Source organism: Neoarius graeffei, chromosome 12 (genome assembly GCF_027579695.1).
Source record: "Neoarius graeffei isolate fNeoGra1 chromosome 12, fNeoGra1.pri, whole genome shotgun sequence".
NCBI lineage: Eukaryota > Metazoa > Chordata > Actinopteri > Siluriformes > Ariidae > Neoarius > Neoarius graeffei.
Genome location: NC_083580.1, coordinates 41,837,388 through 41,862,945, shown reverse-complemented (window position 1 = coordinate 41,862,945; position 25,558 = coordinate 41,837,388). Strand labels below are relative to the sequence as shown.

General features: G+C 40.9%; 1 protein-coding gene across 1 annotated transcript in view; it reads right to left on the bottom strand.

The window, feature by feature from the left end:
• The window catches only part of nectin3b (nectin cell adhesion molecule 3b), a 144,972-nt gene that overhangs the window by 20,904 nt on the left and 98,510 nt on the right, over positions 1–25,558 (bottom strand). Inside the window, exons 3-5 of the mRNA XM_060935906.1 lie at positions 18,411–18,710; positions 15,252–15,369; positions 12,809–12,960 (exon numbers count right to left, since the gene is read on the bottom strand). Coding sequence (XP_060791889.1) covers positions 12,809–12,960; positions 15,252–15,369; positions 18,411–18,710 — 570 coding nt within the window. The remainder of the gene's footprint in view (positions 1–12,808; positions 12,961–15,251; positions 15,370–18,410; positions 18,711–25,558) is intronic.

Here is a 25,558-nt window from a genome sequence, read left to right as displayed (position 1 = left end):
ACTATATGCATCCTTGGTGTTCACATACATTAAATCCAAAGTTCTATTGTCTCTGGTGTGGCATTTCACATACTGAGTGAAGGTTGGGAGAGTGGAGGACAGGGAAGCATGATTGAAGTCACCAGAGATTAGTAGCAGGGACTGGGGGGTGTGATGTCAAGCTTTGACACTGTAGTGTGTAAGAGCTCACAGGCTGCAGCAGCATCGGCCGCTGGGGGGGATGTACACAGTTATCGCGATAACGTGCGAGAATTCCCTCAGGAGGTAATATGGCCGAATGCTAACCGCTAGCAGTTCAATGTTTTTACTGCAATACTGCTCCTTTACCCTGATGTGATACACCATCTGTCATTCACAAACAAACAAACAAACAAAACACTATACCCCCTCCTTTCCTCTTACCGCTCTCCTTGGCTTTCCTGTCCGCTCTCACGAGTTGAAATCCGTCCAGAGTGACGTGTGAGTCAGGTGAGAGTTCATTTAGCCAAGTCTCTGTGAAGCACATAAGGCTACACTCCCGGTACTCCCTCTGCAGCCTGGCGCCGTTAGCTCATCCATCTTATTAGGGAGAGATCTTACGTTTCCCATGATGACAGATGGTATGCATGGTTTATACCGTCTTTTCTTCTCCTGGCACTTCAATCCAGCTCTGCATCCCCTTCTTCATTCCGCAGGGATCACCGGTCTCTCCACGGGGAGTACCCTGGTGTTGCGCAGTGCTAACAGCTGCTCCTGAGTGTAAACAATGGAGCTGTGACTAAAAGGGTCCGCTGATGCGGATTTAAGTAGCCCCAGAAAGAAAAAGAGAAAAATACAAATGCACAGTCTCACGAGTAGTACATCCCTAGATGCACACTTCCGACTGAGAGTAGTGCAGAAAGAAACACGAAAAAGGTATAAAAACATACCAAAACACAAACACACTCCGAGCTACTGCAACTAGCTGCCACTCTTGCGGCACCATCTTGAGACTATGTTACTATGTGACTTGGTACTATGAAGTGGCTTTGAAAGTGGATGTTTTTTCCTCTTCTAAAACATGATTGTTTTTTCCGCAAGTGACACTAAGACAGCCCATCACTAGTGTCATGCCCGCTTGGCTCAAGGCAGCCACAACATAAAGGGGAGACCACGCCGTTGCACAATTAACAAAAGACACTTATTAACGTAAAGTAACTATATACAAAAAAGCAGAGGTGGAAAGTAACGAATTACATTACTCGCGTTACTGTACTTGAGTAGCTTTTTTGTGTACTTATACTTTTTCAAGTAATTTTTAGAGTGTACCTTTACTTAAGTATGTTTTCTTTTAAGTAGTGTACTTCGGTACATTTTACATCACAACCGTTACGGAGTAAAAAAAAAAAAATAAATAAAAAATTAAAAAAAAAGGCTAAAACGGAGAAGGGGAAATGCGTTCTGGAAATGAATCACGGGAAGGACAGTTGTCGCGCGCACGCGCGCGAGTCTCACACAGACGATGGCAGACATGCACCGGCGCTTTGGGGGGGGGGGGCTTCGGGGGGCTCAAGCCCCTGGGCCACAGCCAATCAGGGGCCTTGTAATATTAATAAAATAATAAACTGTCGGAATCGTGGGCCTACATTAATGTACGGATAGAAATAAGGTTAGAAATAAATGAGCGCACAGTAGCCTGCTGTAAGAGACATGGTGGATGTGGTTCGCGAAACGAACACCCACAACTGTACCAGAATAAAATGTAAAAAAATGTAACGTCATGCACAAAAGCACGCCAAAGACTGCAGACTACTGAGACAAATTTAGAGGCTTTGAAAGATGAAGTGTTCACATGTTAGCGGGGCACATAAAAGGAAAAAAAAAAAAAAGGAGAGATGCAGGTAATGATAGAATCGTTGCCTAAAGTCACAGACTTTTTTAAGGTAAGGATCACCAATCTGTTCAGAATATCAGCTACTTATCAGTTATCAGCAGCTAGGCTATGTGCAGCTAGGCTAGATATGCTATGATCTGTCCAACAGTAAAATAAATCAGTTGTGATTTGAATACGTGTCGTGTGATTTGAGTTATAATCCTGTTAGCATAATAGCATATTTCGATGGGGATAATAAAATGTCTAAAACGGCATCTACTGAAGAAATTGATGAAAAGATTGTAGCCTATAATGTTCACAGTTCGGGCAGCAGACAGAGTAAGCATACTGAGGGGAATAGCAATACAAAGCTAGCGCAGATCCACATTTCTCGCTAGCTGTGTTGGGTGTGTTGTTAACCCGTGTGGATTTAAGTGAAATACTTGAGAAGTTCTGTGGTCAAGACAACGTTTTAAGGTAAGGACGCTTGATTATTAATGTTTGCCCGCCGTGGCTTGTTGACGAAAGGTCCACATGATTTTGCCTTATGCAGCTACTGCTAGCGTCATGCTTTGAACTAGGTTAAGCTCATTTGCGCTAAAGGATGGGTTTATTGAAGGACTTTGATGTAGCTAGTTTCTTTTTAAAAAATCGTATGCTCAAAACAGTATGCCTGTGTTCATCATGTTTAACTTTTTTCTTGATGGAGTGCGTGAAATATTGTTGCAAGTGGTATTTCGATGCAGTCATGTCAAAAAGGCAGTTGAATGCACGGTCTTATTCAAGGAGAAGGAAGACTTGCATGATGCTTGAACATAGATCGGTAAAATAGACCCTAGTAGGACTCGGTTTCGTGTATTTCGGTCTGTAGAGTTATGAGTTTGGCCGTTGTCCATGGTGTTTACGTTTCATGTGGCCGCCGAGCCAAGTACCTTCATCATCATCATGTTCCCCTGTCAAAAGTTAAACTCTTTAGGGGTGCTTCTGCTGTAGCAGTTGCAGCAGTTGCTCAAAGTTTGATTTGTCCATCATCATACGTCTTATCTGTTGGGTGTCTATGCCCAGCAGATTTTCCCATTTCGTCCATTTGTAACCATTTTTGTCAAACAGGAGCTGCTTTTGCACTTGGTTATTGCCCATCCGGCAAACGTGAGCAATACATTTTAGTAGTTGTACGTAGCAGGATAGTTTTATATCCTGGGTTCCTGTCAGTTTCCGGAGGTCAGCATTGGACATCTTGTAGCTCCAGTCTATATCTTCATTTGTAGTGTTCTTTTGGTCAGGGGCAATTTCGTTTATATCCACCTTTAATCATTTTCCTTAGGAAGCCGTGCCACACTACCTCAATTTTGTGAATTTCACTGGATGATAGGTGCCATGCCTGTGTGCTGTACAGGAGGCGAGATCGAACGCATGCCACTAGGAACTTTATACGGGTTTTTAGTAGTATTCGGTGGTCGGTTAGAACATGTTTCAGTTCATTCCATTTCATGAATGCAGCACTTATCCTAGCATGCAGGAAGTGTGAGGATTCATCACAGTTGCTGACATTATAACCAAGATATTTAAAGGTGCGGATGTTTTTAATATTAGTGCCGCCAAGGGAAATGATACTTGGTTTACATTTGATATCCTCATTGACGTTAAAAGCCATTGTTTCCGTTTTGACATATGATATTTGTAAACCAAAGCGGGTGTAGGTCTTATCATACAACTGAAGAATATTCTGAAGCTCCTCGATGGATCCAGCGAGTATGGCTTGATCATCTGCGTATAGAATCTCTGTTATGCAACCCTCTCCTGATGCTCGTGCTTTCGTACGCATTTCTCTTGTGGATACCTCATTTGGAATGCAATATCTGAACTTGAAGCCTGTATCTGGGTACAGTTTTGATATCTCATGCTGTGCAATCCTGACAACAAAGTCCATATAGATATTAAAAACTGATGACGATTCTAGGGCACCTTGTCTTGCAGTGAATGTTTGTTTTCATGCCGCCGAGCTATTTTTATGTATTTTATTTTTTAAAAGGACTTGTCTGTAGGTGTGTGTGTTTTATGTTTACAACACGTAGGTCTACATTAGCACACGCGCGCTTGTGTGGTTATCTCTGGCCGTGCCCCTGCGTGAAAGTTACGCAGTATCACTGTCCTGTCCATGGTAATAATCAGAACCGGCTCTGTAATAATAATGCGCGCGTTCTTCTCTCCCTCTGTGGTCGGATGTGTTGAGCGATGTGAGCGTGGGCCTTGCGCAGCTACGCTGAGCCAAACGTAACCTATCGTAGGCTTCTAGGCTAATTACGCGCTTACACTGTAAATGCTTGACACGTATTGCAAATAAAATAAGAGTGTTTTCCTGGCCAACGGTAAGGGTAGGGTTGACAGGTAGCCTATGAGGGGCCTAGCCCCTGGGCCACGGGTGTTGATAAAGCGCCCCTGCGGACATGGAGGAGACCGAGGAACCTGTGGTGGACGACCCTGCAGAAAACGCAATTTCTTCCAGTAATGAAGTGCACCCCTGGCCCTACATACGTGATCACTTCAGCTTCGTAGAGAAAAGGGGTGACAGTTTCATTATGCAATGCAGATTATGTGTGCCCAAGAAGACAACCATTGCGGCATACAAAAATTCGACGTCTAATCTGCGCAAGCATGTTGAGGTAAGTATTGTCATTAATCACGGGCGCAGATAGAGGGTGGGACGGGTGGGATTCGTCCCACCCAGATTTAAATTCACCTCGTTCGGTCCCCCCCACTTATAGGGAGGAAAAAACGTCTATGCTGTCTTTCTTTGCATAAGGCAAACCTCACGGAAAAAAAGACTAATTACCATTCGGTTTATTGAGGTGCACAGCAGTGTATACATAGTTGCAACAACTCACATAAAACAAAACAAAGACTGATATTCGGTTGGTTGAGCTGCGCAGACTGCACAGGTTGCGAGCTCGAGCTTGGTTGCTATGGTTACCCACAACAAGTTTGACAGGCATATCGGGGTTGGGGTTGGTTTGCTGGCAGCTTTGTTCCCCCCAGTTTTTTGTCCCCCCCAGTTCAAAAAACGTACCTGCACCCCCGATCATAATGTTTCCTTTCCATAGTAAAACCAACAGGCTGGTTATATTCCAAAAATAGTGGATGGCATTGCTAATGTTGAAGTAGCAACCTGTTGGTACTGTAACATAACGGTAACTAGCCAACCAAATAACAGACTAATCATGCAAGCAAGTTAGCTCGCCAACCTGACGTGATCAGTCCTCCTACCATTCTACATCCAACAGGCCAGAAAGGAATACTAAGCAAAACAAATAATGTTTGAATTGAATTGTTCAATAACACAGTGCACACAGGCAAGCTACGAGATTTTGGTGCAACATTTCACTTTCATATTTCGTGTACAATGCTTTGTGTGTGGTCAGGGCGATGTAAGCGACATGACTGTGTATTGACCTTTTTTGTTTGTCTCAGTTTTAATGCAGCATTATCCTAAGCATTCAATTTGATACACTTCCTTTAAATAAAACATCTGGGTTGAGATGTACATATATCCTTGTTTCCTCTTCTTTTTCATTTTTGCACAACACAATGGAGGCAGAAAACACCCACTGTTAAAAGTAACGTTTTACTTTTACTCAAAGTACATTTTAAATGATCTACTTTTTACTTTTACTTGAGTAGATTTTTTGTCTGGTAACTTTACTTGTACTTAAGTAAAATTTCATCAGAGTAACAGTACTTGTACTTGAGTATAATATTTTAGTACTCTTTCCACCTCTGCAAAAAAGTCAGTGCATGAAAGATAAAGCAAAACTGTAGTGTATAGCAGCATAATGAAGTGTATTGCAAAAGTAAAGCAAAAGGGTCAAGCGCAGCCCGCTCTGGCCCCCAACGCAATATAGCCAGGAGAGAGTAGGAGACCGCCCCCGGTAGACTGCCAGGCCCATACTTATCCACCTCCCAATCACACCATCAATTAGCCTACGTCACTAGGACTGGAAAGCTCCCCCTGCAGGCCAAAGACAGACAACACAGAGCCGACAACACTGGCAAACGGACCTGGAAATGTGACGAACCCAGCACAGGCAAGCTGGGGCGTCACACCTCCCCCCTAAAAGAATAGAGGTCCACAGTCATGGGACTCTGCTTAACCATAGCAGAACCACAGCATAACAAGTAAATAATAAAAACTCAATGAATAACACTTTCAAAACAATCAAACACGAAAACACATCCACTCTGGAAGACCCATTCACTCCAACATTCATCCGTGAACAAAAGTGGACACCCTTTAAGCCAGACTGAACACGCTCACCCCCGGCCTCCTCCACACACTACCATCCAGAAGATCCTGGCGCCCGGACAGCAATTTAAGGAAGGATAGAGACAAAAGACAAGACAAAGGCAGAGAGAGACGTAACATTACATCGACCCACCCAGAGCCCGAGACAGCGCATCCGCCATCACGTTCTCACTGCCCCGGATGTGCCGAATAAACAGTCGATAGGGCTGCAGGAAAAGTGCCCACCGCATAAGGCGCTGGTTAGCGTTCTGAAGTGATTAAAGAAATGTGAGGGGGTTGTGGTCGGAATAGATCACAACAGGATGTAAGCCACCCCCCCCCACACACACACACACACATAAAGCAAGTAGCTGACTGTTGAATAAACCCACTTTAAATTAAATATCCACCCGACAAGCACCTCAAATACTATGAAACAGGTTTAAAACTACTTTCCCTTCCTTTTCCCCTCCCTCTCTTTCTTTGTGCTCTGCTGTTTGTATCTTCCAGGCCAGCTAGCTGTGCTTGTTAGCTAGCTAGCTAAAACCAAAACGCCCCTGCTCCATCTATGTTCGAGTTTGATTTAGGTTTTGCGCAGTCCCGCCGTTTGAGTGCACAGAACATAGTAAAAGGGGAAAAAAATAAAAAGATTACAAACGGGTATAAAATGGTCCACTAATACCTCGTTAAAGACCTGTTTGATAAAGTTGTGTGATATAAAGCGCGTTTGTGGTCCCTTCCATTTCGGCGTCCATGTGAATGCACTAGCTAAGTTAGCGTCCTACATTCATTCCTAGCTAGGAGGCTAGGAGCTGGCAAAAAAAAAAAAAAGTCTCAGTCGAGGCATATTTACAGGATGGTGGATCTTCTCCTGAGATCACCTGTTGCTCTTTCAGCCCGCCAAGAATAAAGTCAAATATTTGTTCTTTCTTAGCAGACCTCGGAAGTGTTACTACTACCTCAAAGATCAGCCACGTTAAACAGCTGATCTTTTGTTAAGGTCACCAACAATCACTCAGATGGAGCTTCCAAAAACGCCTCCACTGCGCTCATCACAAAGTTCATGTGTAACCTTATCTACTTCACCAATTTAGCAAACAAACGCTCACAGATAAACTACAAATCGATCTTCCAGAATATCCAACCTAAACCTTTCCCAATGAAGGAAATACCGTTTACAGCCTACGCAACAAGACAAACAAACTAAGGAGCCTCCCCGTGTCTAAACATTTACCCCCCCATATACTAGCCTGTCTTCACACTATGCCCAAGAGCCAAGAGCTTTACTCACCGATACCGCTGGAGACGAGCTACCCCGACCAAAGCCAATTCAGCCTGGATCTCCACGGCGATGTCCTCGGCCCAGGCACAGTGGTTCTGCAGCCTAAGCCCCAGCACAACGGCGCTCTAAGCCAGAGATAACTGACTGCTCCAAAAATGTTTATCCTGCTACGCAAATTGCAACATTACTTCGGGAAAAAAACAAGGTTGGACCATTTAACTCTACCTGCGCTCAACCACGCCAAATTACCACGACACACACACAAAAAGACACCATGCAACATGCATGGTTCCCCACCAACAGGCAGGCCGAATTCACGCCTATGCGTTTCCTTCACAAAATACGTCGGTTACGTAATACGTACCTCACTATGCACTCCGTAACCAATAGTGGGAAATCGTAACCACCAAAGTACCAATCACAGCCTACCCAAAAAAAAATTATCCGGATCAACTCCCGGATGAGCCCCCATATGTCATGCCCGCCTAGCTCAAGGCAGCCACAACATAAAGGGGAGACCACGCCGTTGCACAATTAACAAAAGACATTTATTAAAGTAACTATATACAAAAGTCAGTGCATGAAAGATAAAGCAAAACTGTAGTGTATAGCAGCATAATGAAGTGTATTGCAAAAGTAAAGCAAAAGGGTCAAGCGCAGCCCGCTCTGGCCCCCAACGCGATATAGCCAGGAGAGAGTAGGAGACCGCCCCCGGTAGACTGCCAGGCCCATACTTATCCACCTCCCAATCACGCCATCAATTAGCCTACATCACTAGGACTGGAAAGCTCCCCCTGCAGGCCAAAGACACACAACACAGCCAATAACACTGGCAAACGGAACTGGAAACGTGACGAAAAAGCAAGTACTTCAACTTAAGCAAAAATTTGACCATACAACTTTCACTTGTATTGGAGTAACATTTGACCAGTGGGATCTGTACTTTGACTTAAGTAATGAAGTTGGGTACTTTGTCCACCTCTGATATACTGCACCTTTAAAGTGGTAGGCATGTTATGTAAATCAAAAATGGTACTAACCCCCCAAAAATCCATTTCAATTCCAGCTTGTAATACGACAAAACAGGAAAAAACACCAAGGGGAATGAATACTTTTGCAAGACACTGTACGTTCAACCCTATAGCAAATACAGAAGTTCAATTATATTGAGTATCTGTACCTGCATGCTGTTATGAAAATAATTGGCAGGGTGGTGTGAACTGGTGCTACCTTTACCAAGCAAAATTCATTATTTTATAATTAAATCATTTTACAAAGAAGTCTCTATTTGGAGGAAAAATAGTGGTCCATTGCATGGTCACTTAAATTCTGACTCCATCTTGTTTATGTAGCTAAACTTCTTCCCAGGGCAGGTAGAGATTTGACTTGTCTGGAAAAACTCCCATGAGTCACAACATCTGCACACAATAACTAGATTATTTTATTCATAATTATTTAAATTAATTTTAAAAAAAAAACCCACACAATTGTGTGCAGATGGTTTGGGGGGGGGGGGGGGGGGGGGGTGTCCATATCTTGATGGGGAGCTAAATGTCTCCACAAGGATAATAATTCTGACAGTTTTTATCTTTCTTGTTGGGACACTGCTTGTCCATAAGGAAAAGCTTTGTTTGTGTGTCATATCACACACACACCATTATGTCACATCCAGCTGCAGAAGGTACTCCACCACAAATACCAGAATCTCTTGATTCAAGGACAGTGATGCAGCACACTCAAGAGTGAGACAAATACAAATCAAATGCATGCTTATGTAAGCATGCCTGAATACACATGCACACAACATACCAGTGTCTCTCAAAGGGAGCATGCAAAAAAAAAAAAAGAAACCTTAAATGTTTCATGAATTTTTCTTCATGAGTAGCATGACTGGCAGAGGGAGGAAACTGTGCATGCAGGAGTGAGATGTTCTGCAGATCCATCAGTGAGACTAATTACACAGCTCCATCCACCACTGAGAGCTCAAACAATAGGAGACCCATAGAGGACAGGGTAGCACCTCATACTAGCAGCATGTCTACCTCCGATACAACTACCCGCTGTTGCAAGACTGAATTAAAGATGCAGCTTGTAAAATGTTATGATTACACCAGGTCCAAGAACAAGGATACCCCCCCAACCATGACTCATTTACACGCAGTGAATACCCGACAGGTTTCAAAAAGTTGTCGTTATCATTTGGGGTTAAGGCTTGTAGAATTATTTTTATTGGCAATTCTCCTCACAGACACCAGACACACTAAAACTTAGACTGCCCCTTTAAGAGGATTCATTAGTTTCCAATGTTGGACCCTTGCACCATGCCTGTAATTTTCAAAATTGCAGGAAAAGGTGTGTACATCTTTCATTCAAATACAATTTACCACATGATCTTAAGGACTATGACGGCTACATAAGCCAGGAATTGAATACAAGGTAGAACAGATTCAATACAATGAGACCACAGCACGACTACTCTGCAAATGGTTGTCTTATTCACGCAAAAAAAAAAGTTGGACAAAACTAAAGACCACAGTGGGTTTTTTTTTTTTTTTGGGGGGGGAAATGTGGTTTTCTGCTGTTCATTCTTCCATGCTTTGAGCTAGTCTGCTGTCTTTATTCCCATGTTAATTATGTCTTGTTCTTTATCTGCGTCTTCTATTATCTGGAATGACTTGATTTGGTTGTGGCAGTGTCATTACTCTAAAGTGTCCTTGGGGAGGTGAAAGGTGCTATAAATTAAACTTGCTGAAGCCCGTCCACCTCAAGGTTTGATGCGTCGAGATGCTTTTCTGCTCACCACAGTTGTAAAGGGATCATTTGAGTTACTACTGCCTTCCTGCCATCTCAGACTAGTCTGGTCATGCTCCTCTGATCTCCCTCAATGTGTTTCAGCCGGAAGACTCTACACACCATTCTGTGTAAACTCAAGACTGCTGTGTGTGAAAATCCTAGTTCAGCAGCAGCTGAAATATTCAAACCAGCCCATCTAACCCTGGAATTGTTGGTGTCAAAGTCAGAGTTCCCCTTCTGATGTTTAATGTGAATTCTAATGTTTGATGTACTGGTGATCCCAGTAAAGTGGATCGTGACTAATTATATCTATTTTACAAGCCAAATAGGCAAGAGAAAGTTTTATTGTAAACAGTAATTTCATAATAGGTGCATAAGGTTAAGATTAAAGGTGTAATAAATGAAGATGTGAAACTGCATCTTTATAAATAAAAGCATTAAAAAATAGTAAATGCAGTTCAAGTGGCAGATTTTTAGCTAGTTTTTTTTTTTTAAATATTCATTTGGAGCCCTGTGATGACCTGGCGACTTGTCCAGGGTGTACCCCGCCTTTCGCCAGTAGTCAGCTGGGATAGGCTCCAGCTTGCCTGCGACCCTGTAGAAGGATAAAGCGGCTAGAGATAATGAGATGAGATATTCATTTGGCTGGTTCAGTCAAGTAGACCTGGCAACACAAACAAAAGGACTTCACTAGTAAAGCTTTTAAATATAAATCTGGACCTTACTTTTTTACAGACACAAAAGGAGACAAACAAATCAAAATGTTTTTCTGTACAAACACAAAATACCTGAGAAAGTCTGTACAACCCCCCCGCCCACACACACCACCCCACAACATTAAATTGTGACAGTACATTTCAGTTTCCAGACCCTTTCCCCTTCAACAAACTGCATCCACTCCCATTGAGTGAATTTTATTTGGGTTTGACCACTGCTTTAAGTTACAGAAAAGGCAAACATTCAAATATCTCGAAATATCACTGTGTTGTGAGGGGAAAAACTGTCAAAACCATACATGTGGGCACCTCTGCAATGTCAAAGTAATTTAAGTGATGGACTATGACAAGTCAGATTTGTACCTGGGCAAAATTTTCAGCAGACACCAGCGTCACTACAGCGGTCACTGCTTCAAGACCAAATCAGTTCATCTTTAAATTTAAATTTTTTAAATTTGAACTCACCTTATAGCAATCTCTGACCTCATGATGCAGGTGGTCATGCAAGATGGCATGAAAGTCTGGATCAGTCTGAGAATTTTTTTTTTTAAATCAATATCTTGGCAGCTATGGTGGCTAATCAACATGCCTGTCACTCACCCCCATGTCAGCTGAAGTGCACTCATCAGGTTCATAGACACCCTACAGACTTTTTATAAAAAAAAAAAAAAAAAGGGGGGGGGGGGGGGGGGGAGGGGGGGTGCATGCACGCATGACTGCATACCAGGGGTGAAAGTAAGCCGGTCCTGGCCGGTCTGGCGTACCACTAAAAGATTTGGCCGTACCGGAAAGAAAAATATACTGTCTCTGTTTTCCTCAATATACATTGTATATAACTCGCTCTGACCTGTCTCTGAATTATGTCTGAAGTGAATTCCTTCCGTGTTTCACTCAACAGACAACTTGCGAGGTAGTGTGCGGAGCCCACTGCTTAACCATCTTGCGCCAACGTGCGCAGCTGGTATCCAAAGTGTTTTAGTAGACAGAACTTTGTTGCAAAGTCTCCCAAATAAAAACATATATACAGAAACATGTTTCAATATTCTATCGTGTGTGCAGTGTTTCGCTGGACAAACAACGAGCAAGCTACAGCGCACGTACGGCTTAGCCAGATTTTGTGCTATAATATGCGCAACTGGTAATCAAAGTGTTTTAGCAGACAGACATTAGTTGCAAAGTCTTCCAAATAAAAAGGCATATAAAGAAACATGTTAGTGTTTCATGATAGGCTATTTAAAAATTACTTTGATCAGAATTTGTAAATCGAGTGGAAGTTGGGGCAAAGATTCTAGATTGCTGTCTGGTTGGATCAAGCAGAGTAACTAGGCTACCAATGCATGGCACGCGCACAGAGAACACACGCACTTGCTGTAGAACGCACGCACTTTCTCAAATGTTCAAGCCTCTTTGGAATTTATTTTAAGTGTTTTACCTAAAAACTTTCACTTTTCTGTTCTGTTACACTGTTCTGTGTCCAATGTCCAAAGTGAAAAAAAGTTAGTTTTCAACTGTTCAGCTAAAAAAATTTATTAAAACGATTGTGTTGTTGAAATGATGTGTTTTCAATTTATTTATAATCAAAAACTGATGCAAGTGGATGAAAGAGTGATAGGGTGATAAAGTACTATACTAGTACTACTAAGTGATAAGTCCTAGTGAATGCTTGATAAGTAGACAATAATAAATAATTAGGTGTATTTTTCGGCGCGCGCACTAGGACTCAAAATAATAGTACCGGCAAGAAATAAGAGTTACTTTCACCCCTGCTGCATACATAAAGTATGTATCCTTTTATAATCAATGCCTCATGTTTGCGTGCATTAGCCTTTTGACTAACCAAATGCACTACATTACAGGATGTTGACACGCACAGCATAGAGCTTATTTTGATCTAAACTCAGTCTCACCTTGGATCCGGATGCTGAGGTCACGGGTGCGCAGGCTGATGTTATTTCCCACTTCACACCTGTACACGCCAGAGTCATTTCTCTGCAGTGGCCTCAGGAATGTCAGTGAATTATTCACCACCTCCACTCCATCTGGCATCTCCCCATCCAGCCTTATACACACACACCCCAAATACAGCATCAGTCCAAAAATAAATAAATAAAAGACACCTAATTCCATGTTTCTCCCCCTCCCCCTTATTATGATTAAGAAAAACGTCTTAATTTACCCCTTAATGACGACATATGACCCCGTGTACATCCCATAATGAAGATATATGACGCCTTGTCTAAAACCTTGTCAAAACCTTGTCTTTAGACTTTTTCTCTTGTAAATATGTTCTAAGGGTGAACAGTATATACATATACAAGGGTGGCTGTAGCAACTGCTTTAAGGGGTAAAGAGTTAAAAGTAATGGACTGTCGTTTCTTTTAGATGAGTGGTTCTTGATGTGGATTACTTCAGTTGTAGAACAGGGCTATTTACTGCATTTTTATTTAACGTTTGATCTCAAATGTATTAAGGCAGCAAGAAATTCTACTTATTAACTTTTGACAAGGCACACCTGTTAATTAAAAAGCATTCCAGGTGACTACCTCATGATGTTGGTTAAAATAATGCCAAATAGTATGCAAAGCATCAAGGTAAACAATGGCTACTTTGAAGAATCTAAAATATGAAACTTGTTTACCACTAGAGTTGCAATGATTAATCGACTTGGTCGACTAAAATCAACCAAATTAGTTAATAATAATAATAATAAGAAGAAGAAGAATAAGAAAATAATAAGAAAAAAACAACACCTTATTGGCATTTTTAAACAGGTTTGTGTACAAACCAAAATATTTCATCCTTATGCTTTATCATGTTCATCCCTCATCTGAATAAACATTATCTGGTATGAAGAAATATAAAACATTGACATTGACTTAAAATATTTTCATTTGTTGGTTAAAACTTTGTAAAACTGCCCCTGTATCCAGTTTCACTCGCCACCATTCAATTTCACAGCTACTCCCTGGTTCCAGTGGGAAACTGGGGGGCTGTACCACTACAGGGAAATCAGTGTTTTACGGTATGTCCCAGTTTGACAGGTGTTTTTTAAAAAATGTCACTGGTAAATATAGGTATTTTTCAGCAGATAAGTTCATTAAAAGATCAAAATTTTTTTGAAGTATTCACCTTAGTCTTCATTGTTATTCAGGACATGCATAAAACAACCTCAAGCCAAATTTAAATGCTGATGGCTAAATGAGTTACTTGGTAATTGAGCGATACATAATCTGAATATTGAAATGAATAAGCGATAAATTATTTGTCTATCAAAATAGTCATTTGTTGTAGCCCTGTTTACCACAATTCCATATGTAATTTCATGGTTGAGGTATTTAGTATTGTCCTACGTAGAAAACGGTCAAAATGTAGAAAAACCTGTGAATGAGTAGGTGTCCAAACTTTTGACTGGTATTGTATAAATACAACCCAAATATACTGCTAATAAAAAGTGACCTCTGGTGTAAAAGCCACTAATATGACAGCTTGTTACACAGTACTGCTGCAGTCTGTTGCAAAATGGACTCCACACAAGCAGCAAACTGAATGAAGGCTAAAGAAACTTTAATAAAATCAGTTTAAATATCATAAGGTAAATTTTATATGCATACACTGCAAAAAATGATCTTAGGAAGTGAAAATATCTTGAACAGTTGAAATGATCTAGCATTTCCTATTAAAAGAATACAAAAAAACAATTCTGAGATTATTAAACCTAGTTCTAGATTGCAACCAACTTATTCTAAGATGTCTCATCAAGTAAAAATAGCTGTCCATGCAGCAAGATAATTAAGTAATTTTCTCCTCAAATTCAGGTTTTCAATTTTCTGCAGTATAGAACTACTTTAGAAATAATGGCTCACATTTCAGGCCATACTACATGGGGTCATGTCTCAAAGGTTAAGAACCTGTGTAATAAGCAGTGACTGAATAGGCTCATATGCATGATGTTCTCATTAAAAAAAAAAAAGTTGCATTATGAAGGTGGTTTTTTTTGGTGTGTGTGTGTGTGTGTGTGTGTGGGGGGGGGGGGGGGGGGGGGGAAATGTAAAATTAGATCAGGATGGCTAAATGATCAAGCTCAAGACTCCACATAGCACCTGAAAATGCATCCTATAGTCTAGGAAATACGGTCGTTCAACATGCGGATACTGGAATAATGAAAAGCTATTTTCTAAAACGTTAAGTGCTCAGGAAGTGTAATGAGAAGGAAATAGGACTGGTAGTGTGTGCATGGTCTCAGATGGAGCATCTGCACTCAGAGTACTGTAACTGGAAGCAGGCCTGTGAACACTATGAAGCTGAACCTGATCCAAAAAGCTTAGACGATTAACAGTGTGAGGCATGTACCTGATCCATCTCAAGTAGTGAGCCGGTGGGTTAGCTTTGACTTGGCACTTCAGCTGGACATTCTCCCTCCCCACATACCAGTCTCCATCATAGCCCAACAGCAGGATGTCCGGAGCAACTGTGGACACAGACAGACTTCACTGCAGGTACAGGAAGGCAGGATGGCCACAACTCATTAAACTGATAAGCGCATTTTTATTTTTATTTTTTTAAAAAGCAACCCCTGGATAAAGCCTTTTTTAGCACGTCTGTTTCCAAGTGCATCTTTCTCAGACTTTGACAGGATTAAGGCCAGATTTAAAATGTCATTTAAACTTTTAAAATCTGCTTTGTGTGGGGGGGTTTAGTGATATATTGATGCTGCTTACTGATGTCAAACTTATAAAAAAAAAAAAAAAAAGACAAAAAACCCCCAGCAGCTTGAAAGTATGTGGCTAGAGGAGAGTAGCTGTGTGTCTCAGCCTTTATACAACCCCGATTCCAAAAAAAGTTGGGACAAAGTACAAATTGTAAATAAAAACGGAATGCAATGATGAAGTTTCAAAATTCCATATTTTATTCAGAATAGAACATAGATGACATATCAAATGTTTAAACTGAGAAAATGTATCATTTAAAGAGAAAAATTAGGTGATTTTAAATTTCATGACATCTCAAAAAAGTTGGGACAAGGCCATGTTTACCACTGTGAGACATCCCCTTTTCTCTTTACAACAGTCTGTAAACGTCTGGGGACTGAGGAGACAAGTTACTCAAGTTTAGGGATAGGAATGTTAACCCATTCTTGTCTATGACCTAATAATTGTTAATGACCTATTGCAAATTGACCTAATGAGTTGCAATTTGGTCCTCCAGCTGTTCCTTTTTTGTACCTTTAACTTTTCCAGCCTCTTATTGCCCCTGTCCCAACTTTGAGATGTGTTGCTGTCATGAAATTTCAAATGAGCCAATATTTGGCATGAAATTTCAAAATGTCTCACTTTCGACATTTGATATGTTGTCTATGTTCTATTGTGAATACAATATCAGTTTGAGATTTGTAAATTATTGCATTCCGTTTTTATTTACAATTTGTACTTTGTCCCAACTTTTTTGGAATCGGGGTTGTATTAGGAGTGCAATTTAAAGATGTACATCTCACTCCACTGTGTGAGCAAAGCCTGAGAGCAGCACCAAATGATGCCACGTTTCATTGTGTGACACCAGGAAAAGGAGGGGTGTGGATTGAGCTTTGACCCAAAATTAGAACAATAAGTCTCTTAAAAATCATATTTTGCAAACCAGTTTTCCCAGGATTTCTGATTGTTGGGGTCGTTTCTGAAATCTTCACCCTTTCCTTCACCATGCATGATGAAGGAAACCGACAGAGCAAGAACAAGACAAATAGAAAAGATGAGTGGGGAATTAATTAGGAAAAGAAAGATAGAGAGAAAGAAACTGAAAGGGGAGAGAGCATGAATCGCAGAAAGAAAAAGGCAGTAGTAAGAAACCGTTATATAAGCTACTTTCCTTGTGGGAACCATCCAAATATCCCCACAAGGTCAAAATGGCCAGATTTTACCACCCTTGTGGGGAAATTTGGTCCTCAGTAGTATCTAAAAACATGCACACAGTGCAAAGGAGCAGAAAAGGAAACACGAGTCTAAGGTCAAATGATTCATTTGATTCAAGCAGCAAGGATTTTGGCAAAACTTTTACACTAAATAAAATTGTTATATAGCTTGCCAAAGACAAACTGCTCATACACCTAAGAATATTAGAAAACACATCGTGTTTCAAAATGGACACTGATATCACAGTTGATTAGACTGACATCCGATCCTGAGCCGAGACAGATGCATTTATGTGAAACCAAGGCGACTGAAACTTCTACTGCTTTAAAGGAGCTACAGTGCAGCACTTTCAGGCATTGCTGCATTTGTGTGTGTGTGTGTGTGTGTGTGTGTGTGTGTGTGAGTGAGTGAGTGAGTGAGAAAGAAAAAAAGGAGCCCCAACTATTGTGTGTAGGGCTTATTAGATTAATGTTGGTATTAACTAAATGTGACTTTAAACCTCCCCCAAACACCCCACTCTAGATGACTTAGGATTTTTCTTTTATAAAAACCTCACACCCCTAGGCTGCCATTGTTGTTTACATCACAATGCAGTCTGGGCAGCCACATTAAATGATCAGAATGTATAAACTTTGATACCTTTCATGTTCCACTGCCAGAAAATAAAGTTTGTTATTTTCCTATAACAGCATGTCCCAAGTCCTACTATACCATAATGATGTCAATAAATGAGGACACATACTTTTTAATCTGATATGGTTACATTTAATATTGTAGAACATAAAAAAAAAAAAAAAAAGTTACTTCCTGTTCTTATTTACATTATGGTCTCTATGAACAGTCGTTCCCTCACCAGTCTTTGTTCAGTCTGTTCAAGTTAATAAATTTTTTTCAATCCATTTACCATTATTCTATCCACATTCACTGGATATGAGCAAATTACACACACTGGCTACTCTACTACTAGGCTATCAGCTCATACTGCAAGTAGAGAAAAACAAAAAATGGTGGAGTGTGTTGCTGAATCAACCAAGGATGAACTAAAAACTTAACCCCCCCCCCAAAAAAAAAAAAAAAAAAAATACAAAAGGCAACAAAATACGAAATAAGTATGATAGTAAGAATATCCATTTTTCAAGAATTATTATAGCATTTTTCACATATTGCTGCTGTCATTTTGCTGGTTTGCTTACATTAAGCAGAAATGATTTTGTTGTACATTTTGTATAAAGTTTTTATTTATCGAATTTGGGGGGGGGGGGGGGGGGGGGGGGGAGTTGTTTCTCTCAAAATCCAGTGAAATGTGGATACAAAAGTCATTCCACTCAATCTCATTGCACATGGCTTATAGCCAATTCAGTGCTCGATGCCTCGTCAGCCATCAGCTCATGTACAACTCAATTTCATGAAATAACTTCGTTGAAGATTACGTGGAGCATTTTCCATACAAGTCCCTGTCAAAGAGCTGCTACTATAGAAAACAATTAGTATTAATGGGCTCGTACTAATAACCTGTAACTTGTAGGTGAACTACCATCAGAGCTGCTGTTCTGACCAATCAGAATCCAACAGCATTGTGGGATAAGTCACACATTAAGACACTCACACTGCACGTTGATGACATAAGGCATCCTGAAGTCACTCAGCAGGGCTGGATGTTTCACTACACAGGTGAGGGCGTGACCCTGGGCATGGCGCGTGGGCTCCCAGGTGTAGTGCACCTGTGTGGTTGTGGTGCCATTGCCATCTTCCTGCAAGTGCACCTCCGATGTGCCATACAGATCTGACTCCCAGAAGACTTCAGCCGGGGGACGGGCATGCTCGGCAATGCAAGTGGCTACAGTGGTCAGGTTTCCTCCATCTAACAGAGCTATAGAACCGGCGGATATGTACACCTTTGGCTCCACTGAGAGTGAGAAATAAAATTGAGATTAAGCACTGTATAGCAGGTGATCACACACACCTAAATAAAAAGGAAACCTGTCTGGAGAAGAAGAAAAACAAACAAACAAAAAAACCAAATGGATCATACTTTGATTTTGACAAGAATTTGCTCTTATAGGCCAAGTACAGACAAACCCTCCCCATGTTCTATAGTGCTAAATCCTGCAAAAACCAAATCCTTCTCACAAGGCTGACAACATTACCAATATTCAAATAGGAGGAGTGATAAAATAATTAATTTTTTTTGGTCAGTCTTAAACACTGTTGTGGTGACTCCTGGCTGCTCATGGTTCTATTTTTCATCAGGATCACAGAGGGCTTTTCCAGAGAAGCTGAAATTCTCTGTTAAAATGTTCTGTGGAAAGGGAAGTGTGTAATACAGGACCTGCTGAATTCCAGGACAGCAAATCAGTCAGCTGCACGAGTTAAACATCTGCTTTTCATAATAAAATGAAAAAAAAATTTTTGTAGCCACTGCAATGAATGAGAAATTGTAGTGATACATCACTTTAACTGAACCCTTATCTATCTACAACCCCGATTCCAAAAAAGTTGGGACAAAATACAAATTGTAAATAAAAATGGAATGCAATGATGTGGAAGTTTCAAAATTCCATATTTTATTCAGAATAGAACATAGATGACATATCAAATGTTTAAACTGAGAAAATGTATCATTTAAAGAGAAAAATTAGGTGATTTTAAATTTCATGACAACACCACCTCAAAAAAGTTGGGACAAGGCCATGTTTACCAATGTGAGACATCCCCTTTTCTCTTTACAACAGTCTGTAAACGTCTGGGGACTGAGGAGACAAGTTGCTCAAGTTTAGCAATAGGAATGTTAACCCATTCTTGTCTAATGTAGGATTCTAGTTGCTCAACTGTCTTAGGTCTTTTTTGTCGTATCTTCCGTTTTATGATGCGCCAAATGTTTTCTATGGGTGAAAGATCTGGACTGCAGGCTGGCCAGTTCAGTACCCAGACCCTTCTTCTACACAGCCATGATGGTGTAATTGATGCAGTATGTGGTTTGGCATTGTCATGTTGGAAAATGCAAGGTCTTCCCTGAAAGAGACGTCGTCTGGATGGGAGCATATGTTGCTCTAGAACCTGGATATACCTTTCAGCACTGATGGTGTCTTTCCAGATGTGTAAGCTGCCCATGCCACACGCACTAATGCAACCCCGTACCATCAGAGATGCAGGCTTCTGAACTGAGCGCTGATAACAACTTGGGTTGTCCTTCTCCTCTTTAGTCCGAATGACACGGCGTCCCTGATTTCCATAAAGAACTTCAAATTTTGATTCATGTGACCAGAGAGCAGTTTTCCACTTTGCCACAGTCCATTTTAAATGAGCCTTGGCCCAGAGAAGACGTCGGCGCTTCTGGATCATGTTTAGATACGGCTTCTTCTTTGAACTATAGAGTTTTAGCTGGCAACGGCGGATGGCACGGTGAATTGTGTTCACAGATAATGTTCTCTGGAAATATTCCTGAGCCCATTTTGTGATTTCCAATACAGAAGCATGCCTGTATGTGATGCAGTGCCATCTAAGGGCCCGAAGATCACGGGCACCCAGTATGGTTTTCCAGCCTTGACCCTTACGCACAGAGATTCTTCCAGATTCTCTGAATCTTTTGATGATATTATGCACTGTAGATGATATGTTCAAACTCTTTGCAATTTTACACTGTTGAACTCCTTTCTGATATTGCTCCACTATTTGTCGGCGCAGAATTAGGGGGATTGGTGATCCTCTTCCCATCTTTACTTCTGACAGCCGCTGCCACTCCAAGATGCTCTTTTTATACCCAGTCATGTTAATGACCTATTGCCAATTGACCTAATGAGTTGCAATTTGGTCCTCCAGCTGTTCCTTTTTTGTACCTTTAACTTTTCCAGCCTCTTATTGCCCCTGTCCCAACTTTTTTGAGATCTGTTGCTGTCATGAAATTTCAAATGAGCCAATATTTGGAATGAAATTTCAAAATGTCTCACTTTCGACATTTGATATGTTGTCTATGTTCTATTGTGAATACAATATCAGTTTTTGAGATTTGTAAATTATTGCATTCCGTTTTTATTTACAATTTGTACTTTGTCCCAACTTTTTTGGAATCGGGGTTGTATCTCTCTAATCTCACACACACACACACCAGGGCTTTACATTAACTTTTTTGCTCACCGGCCACTGTGGCTAGTGATTTTCCAAAGTCACTAGCCATTCAGCCTTTTCACTAGCCACAATTTTGTTGCCAGGAAATCGCAGTTTTTTCTTCACCATGATACGTTAAAGTTCGGAAGCTCTAGATTTAATTATGAATGGCAGCGTATAATGCATCTCTACAGTAGCACTCAAGTATTCGGTGCTCTTAAGGTAGCTCCCTATATGAAAACATGCAACCAATTCAGACAAAAATATAAACAGGGTATTCTGTTTATTGAACTCAAATTCAAGCCCCTTACAATATGAAATATTGTATAATATGAAAAATAACATTCAGTACAACTGAACTGATTCTAATATTAAAAGTCCAATTCAAAACATTTATCATTGAAAAACATTTGATGTTTTGATATGCAAGTATTATGTATATTATGCATCATCTATTAATAAATAGTGTGTGTGTGTGTGTGTGTGTGCGCGTACATGAACGAACATGTGTAGAGAGACATTAAATGTCCTCATTACATTCATCATCAGAGGAGTCTGAATGGTCCATGAAAAATGGTCTTCGTGACCTGAGGCTTCCAGCAGGCCATAAGCTGATAGCTGGGGTGAGATCAACAACTTTCCAATCGCGTGAATGTTTCTAAACAGCAGTTCCATCCTCTCCAGCTCAGCCAACTTCATGACAGCCAGGGACTGAAAGCAATGCTGTCCTGTAGTGACCAGCTGTCTTTGCCTGTTTTCATGTTATAGTACCAATGTGTGCATTTGACTTTTCGTAGTCCTTTATAGTTTCGAGTTTAAAATTACTGGTGCCTGTCTTTGCCATACTTTCTACAGTCTTCGCAGTACATGGTATTTTCAGTTTTGCTATGAACTAGCCAATCTCGTCCGAACTTCCATTTGTCATTGAACTGTCTTATCTTCCTATTAGCGTCTTGTTCATCTCCATGGCCGCAGCCAGCTATGAGGCCGCCGCGGTCCGGACCTCGGTCATTTTTAAGAGCTGAAAATACATTTGTACGCTAAATATTCAACTGGTTAAAAAAAAATATAAAGAATAAAATTAAAACGTCTCTGTAAAAAGTGCATTGTTAATTATGTTAAATGCCGATTCTGTCTGTTTGGTGCACGCGGCTCTGAGACCAAGAACACAAAAGCGAATGAGCGCGCGACTCAGGGAGGAACGCAGTGCAGGAGACACGGGGTTTCCATGGTAACCATCAGTGCACTTATCAAGCTGTTCAATTTACATTTTCGAAGCAGCGCAGTTGTAGCCTGCCTTGTTTGTGATTTTAAAAATAAATCCTTCGATAAGCCAAAGCAATAGAGTGGAAAGTTTCAACTTATGTTTGCCTTGGATAACTTTGCCTAAAACATGGTGGTGTATACTGATTTTTTTTTTTTTTTCCCCCAGAATTTTTTTTTGGTGTAGGTGTAATGGATGCCAGATTGTTAAATGTATCTCAGTTCCATAGGCTCTGTCCTCATTGCTTGGGCCAGATCAAACCATTAAACAAGCTTAAATTATTCTTACTCTTGCAGGATACGTGATTTTTTTTCCAAAACTGATGATATTCAGTTCAAACACCATTAAAAGTAATTTCAGGAATAGATCTCGTGTGGTGTGTAATTCACCCCTCATTTAAATATGGCGAAAATGTTTCAGCGCGCGCTTTGAGCATCATGGACCTCGGTGATTTTAAAATGCTGCCTCCGGCCCTGCTCATCTCTGCCCCTTTTTTCCTGAGCAGCAGGGTTTGAAACTCCAGCTATATGCTGCCACATAGTGTGCTTGTCAGTCGTCAGCAACTTTGTTGCTTCGTTCATTAACCACAGGTGACCGCATCACTGATTTTATCCAAGATGTTAATGAACGTTCTAAACAATTCTAACATGTCAGAATGTTTATGCAGGTGCTCATGGGAGTTGTAGGCGTGCAATATTACATTGCAATGCGTTTATTATATCAGATGCCTTCAGAGAAAACTACAATTAAAATATATTGTCATACCACAGAATAAACCACCCGCCAAAGTGGCTAGTGAGACTAAAGTTATTACCCGCCAAAGCCGAATTTTACCCGCATTTGGCGGGTGCTAATGTAAAGCCCTGACACACACAAAATACATACAGTCTGGCAAAAGTATTTCATCCCCCATTGGTGTTTGTCCTGTTTTGTCACATTACAAGCTGGAATTAAAATTGATTTTTGGAGATATAGTTAGTTTTTTCTTTTTTTATCAGACATCTAGTTTTTAGGTTTGTTTACCTGACATGTTTCGACGTACGACTGTCGTCTTCCTCAGAGTGTCACCGGATGTTGTTGGTGACGCATCTTTTATCAGCTGATGTTTCCGAAGGCGTGGCCTTCCTGTCTGGTTTGACAGGTCGGTCACGCCTTCTACTGTCTGTTCGTCCCCTGCAAGATGGCACTCCAGGTATGGGAGAGCATGTATGCTCCCTCATCCCGGTTGATGGTCCTCGGGCTTCGCTTACGGATCTCCATGGCCTCCCTGATCCAGCGCTGATGTTTATTATCTTCTGTGCAGATGACTCTGGCATTCCCCCAGGAATGTAGCAAAAAATAAAGACATGACAATCCTCCCAGCAGATAAAGGCAGGACAACAGTTATTATGGACACCGATGAATATGAACAGAAAATGATGGAATTACTCAGTGACAACGCATTTGAGATATTAAGAAAAGACCCAACCGAAGACAAGAAAAAGAAACTTAAAAGCACTACTCAAACCGCTACTCGATGAAAATAAAATAGATAAACAGGCATACAATAATTTAGTACCCACAGCCAACGTCATCCCCAGGATTTACGACACACCAAAGATACACAAACCAGGAACACCATTACGCCCCATAGTAAAAAGCATTGGTTCATTGACATACAACCTATCAAAAGCACTCACCGAAATAATTAAACCATTACTAGGACTCACAGACCAACACAGCAAAAACTCAAAACAACTGGCAGAAGAACTAAAAAACAAAAATACAGCAAGACAAAGTTTTCATATCACACGACGTCATATCTCTTTTCACCAGAACACCCACGGAAGCCACCATACAGGTAGTACAAGAAAAATTAAAAACAGATAGTATGCTCAAGAAACGCACAAACCTCACTGTACAAGACATCACTCAGCTCCTTCAATTTATCGCCACATCCACATACTTTCAGTTCAGGAATACAATTTACAGACAAAAGGAAGGTTTTGCCATGGGAGACCCACTATCAGCCATTATGTGCAGCTTTTTCATGGAAGATCTGGAGCAGAAAGCACTCACTACAATACCAGCAGAATACAGGTCAACACTCTGGAAATGTTACGTGGATGACATACTGGAAAAAGTGAAGAGGGGACACACTCAACAACTTACCGACCATCTCAACACCATAGACAATACCGGTAATATAAAATTCACACATGAAGAGGAAACGGAGCAGTCAATAGCATTTTTGGACTTAAATACATCACACAGAAGATGGGGACATCAAAATAAAAGTACACAGAAAACCCACCCACCCACACACACACACACACACACCAATATTTAAACTGGACTTCCAAACACCCCATAATGTACAAAATATCAGTAGTCAGAACATTACATGAACGCGCAACAATAATCACAGATCCACAGGACAAAGAACAGGAGGAACAACATATACAACACGCACTGAAAGCATGTCAATATCCACAATGGGCAATATCCAAAGGGGCGGAACAGGTCAAGAACAATAAAACACAGAAGAAAGAGAAAAAACAAACCAACAAACAAGAACACAGGGGAGTAGTGACATTACCATACATCAGGGGAATAACGGAACGCATTCAAAGAGCAATGAGGAAACACAACATTAACACACCTGTCAAACCATACACAACACTCCGTCAGATCCTGGTTCATCCCAAAGACAGAATACATGCAGACAACAGATGCAACACCATATATGAGATTCCATGCCAATTATGCAATAAAACTTACATTGGGGAGACAGGAAGGAGTTTCAACACAAGAAAAAATGAACATAAAGAGTGCGAAAAGGAGACAGCTACAAGACAAACCCGAACAATAAAAGAAAAGGCACAACAGGAAAATTATACGTCAGCTATAACAGATCACTGCAAAAGGGAAAATCATATGACTGGGGGAATGCCAGAGTCATCCGCACAGAAGATAATAAACATCAGCGCTGGATCAGGGAGGCCATGGAGATCCGTAAGCGAAGCCCGAGGACCATCAACCGGGATGAGGGAGCATACATGCTCTCCCATACCTGGAGTGCCATCTTGCAGGGGACGAACAGACAGTAGAAGGCGTGACCGACCTGTCAAACCAGACAGGAAGGCCACGCCTTCGGAAACATCAGCTGATAAAAGATGCGTCACCAACAACATCCGGTGACGCACTGAGGAAGACGACAGAGATACGTCGAAACATGTCAGGTAAACAAACCTAAAAACTAGGTGTCTGATAAAAAAAAAGAAAAAACTAACTATATTTATGACATAATGAACGTAATCAAATGATTTTTGGAGAGTTAGCACCATTTGATTTACACAACATGCCTACCGCTTTAAAGATGAAAAAAAAAAACAGAAATCTGGCGT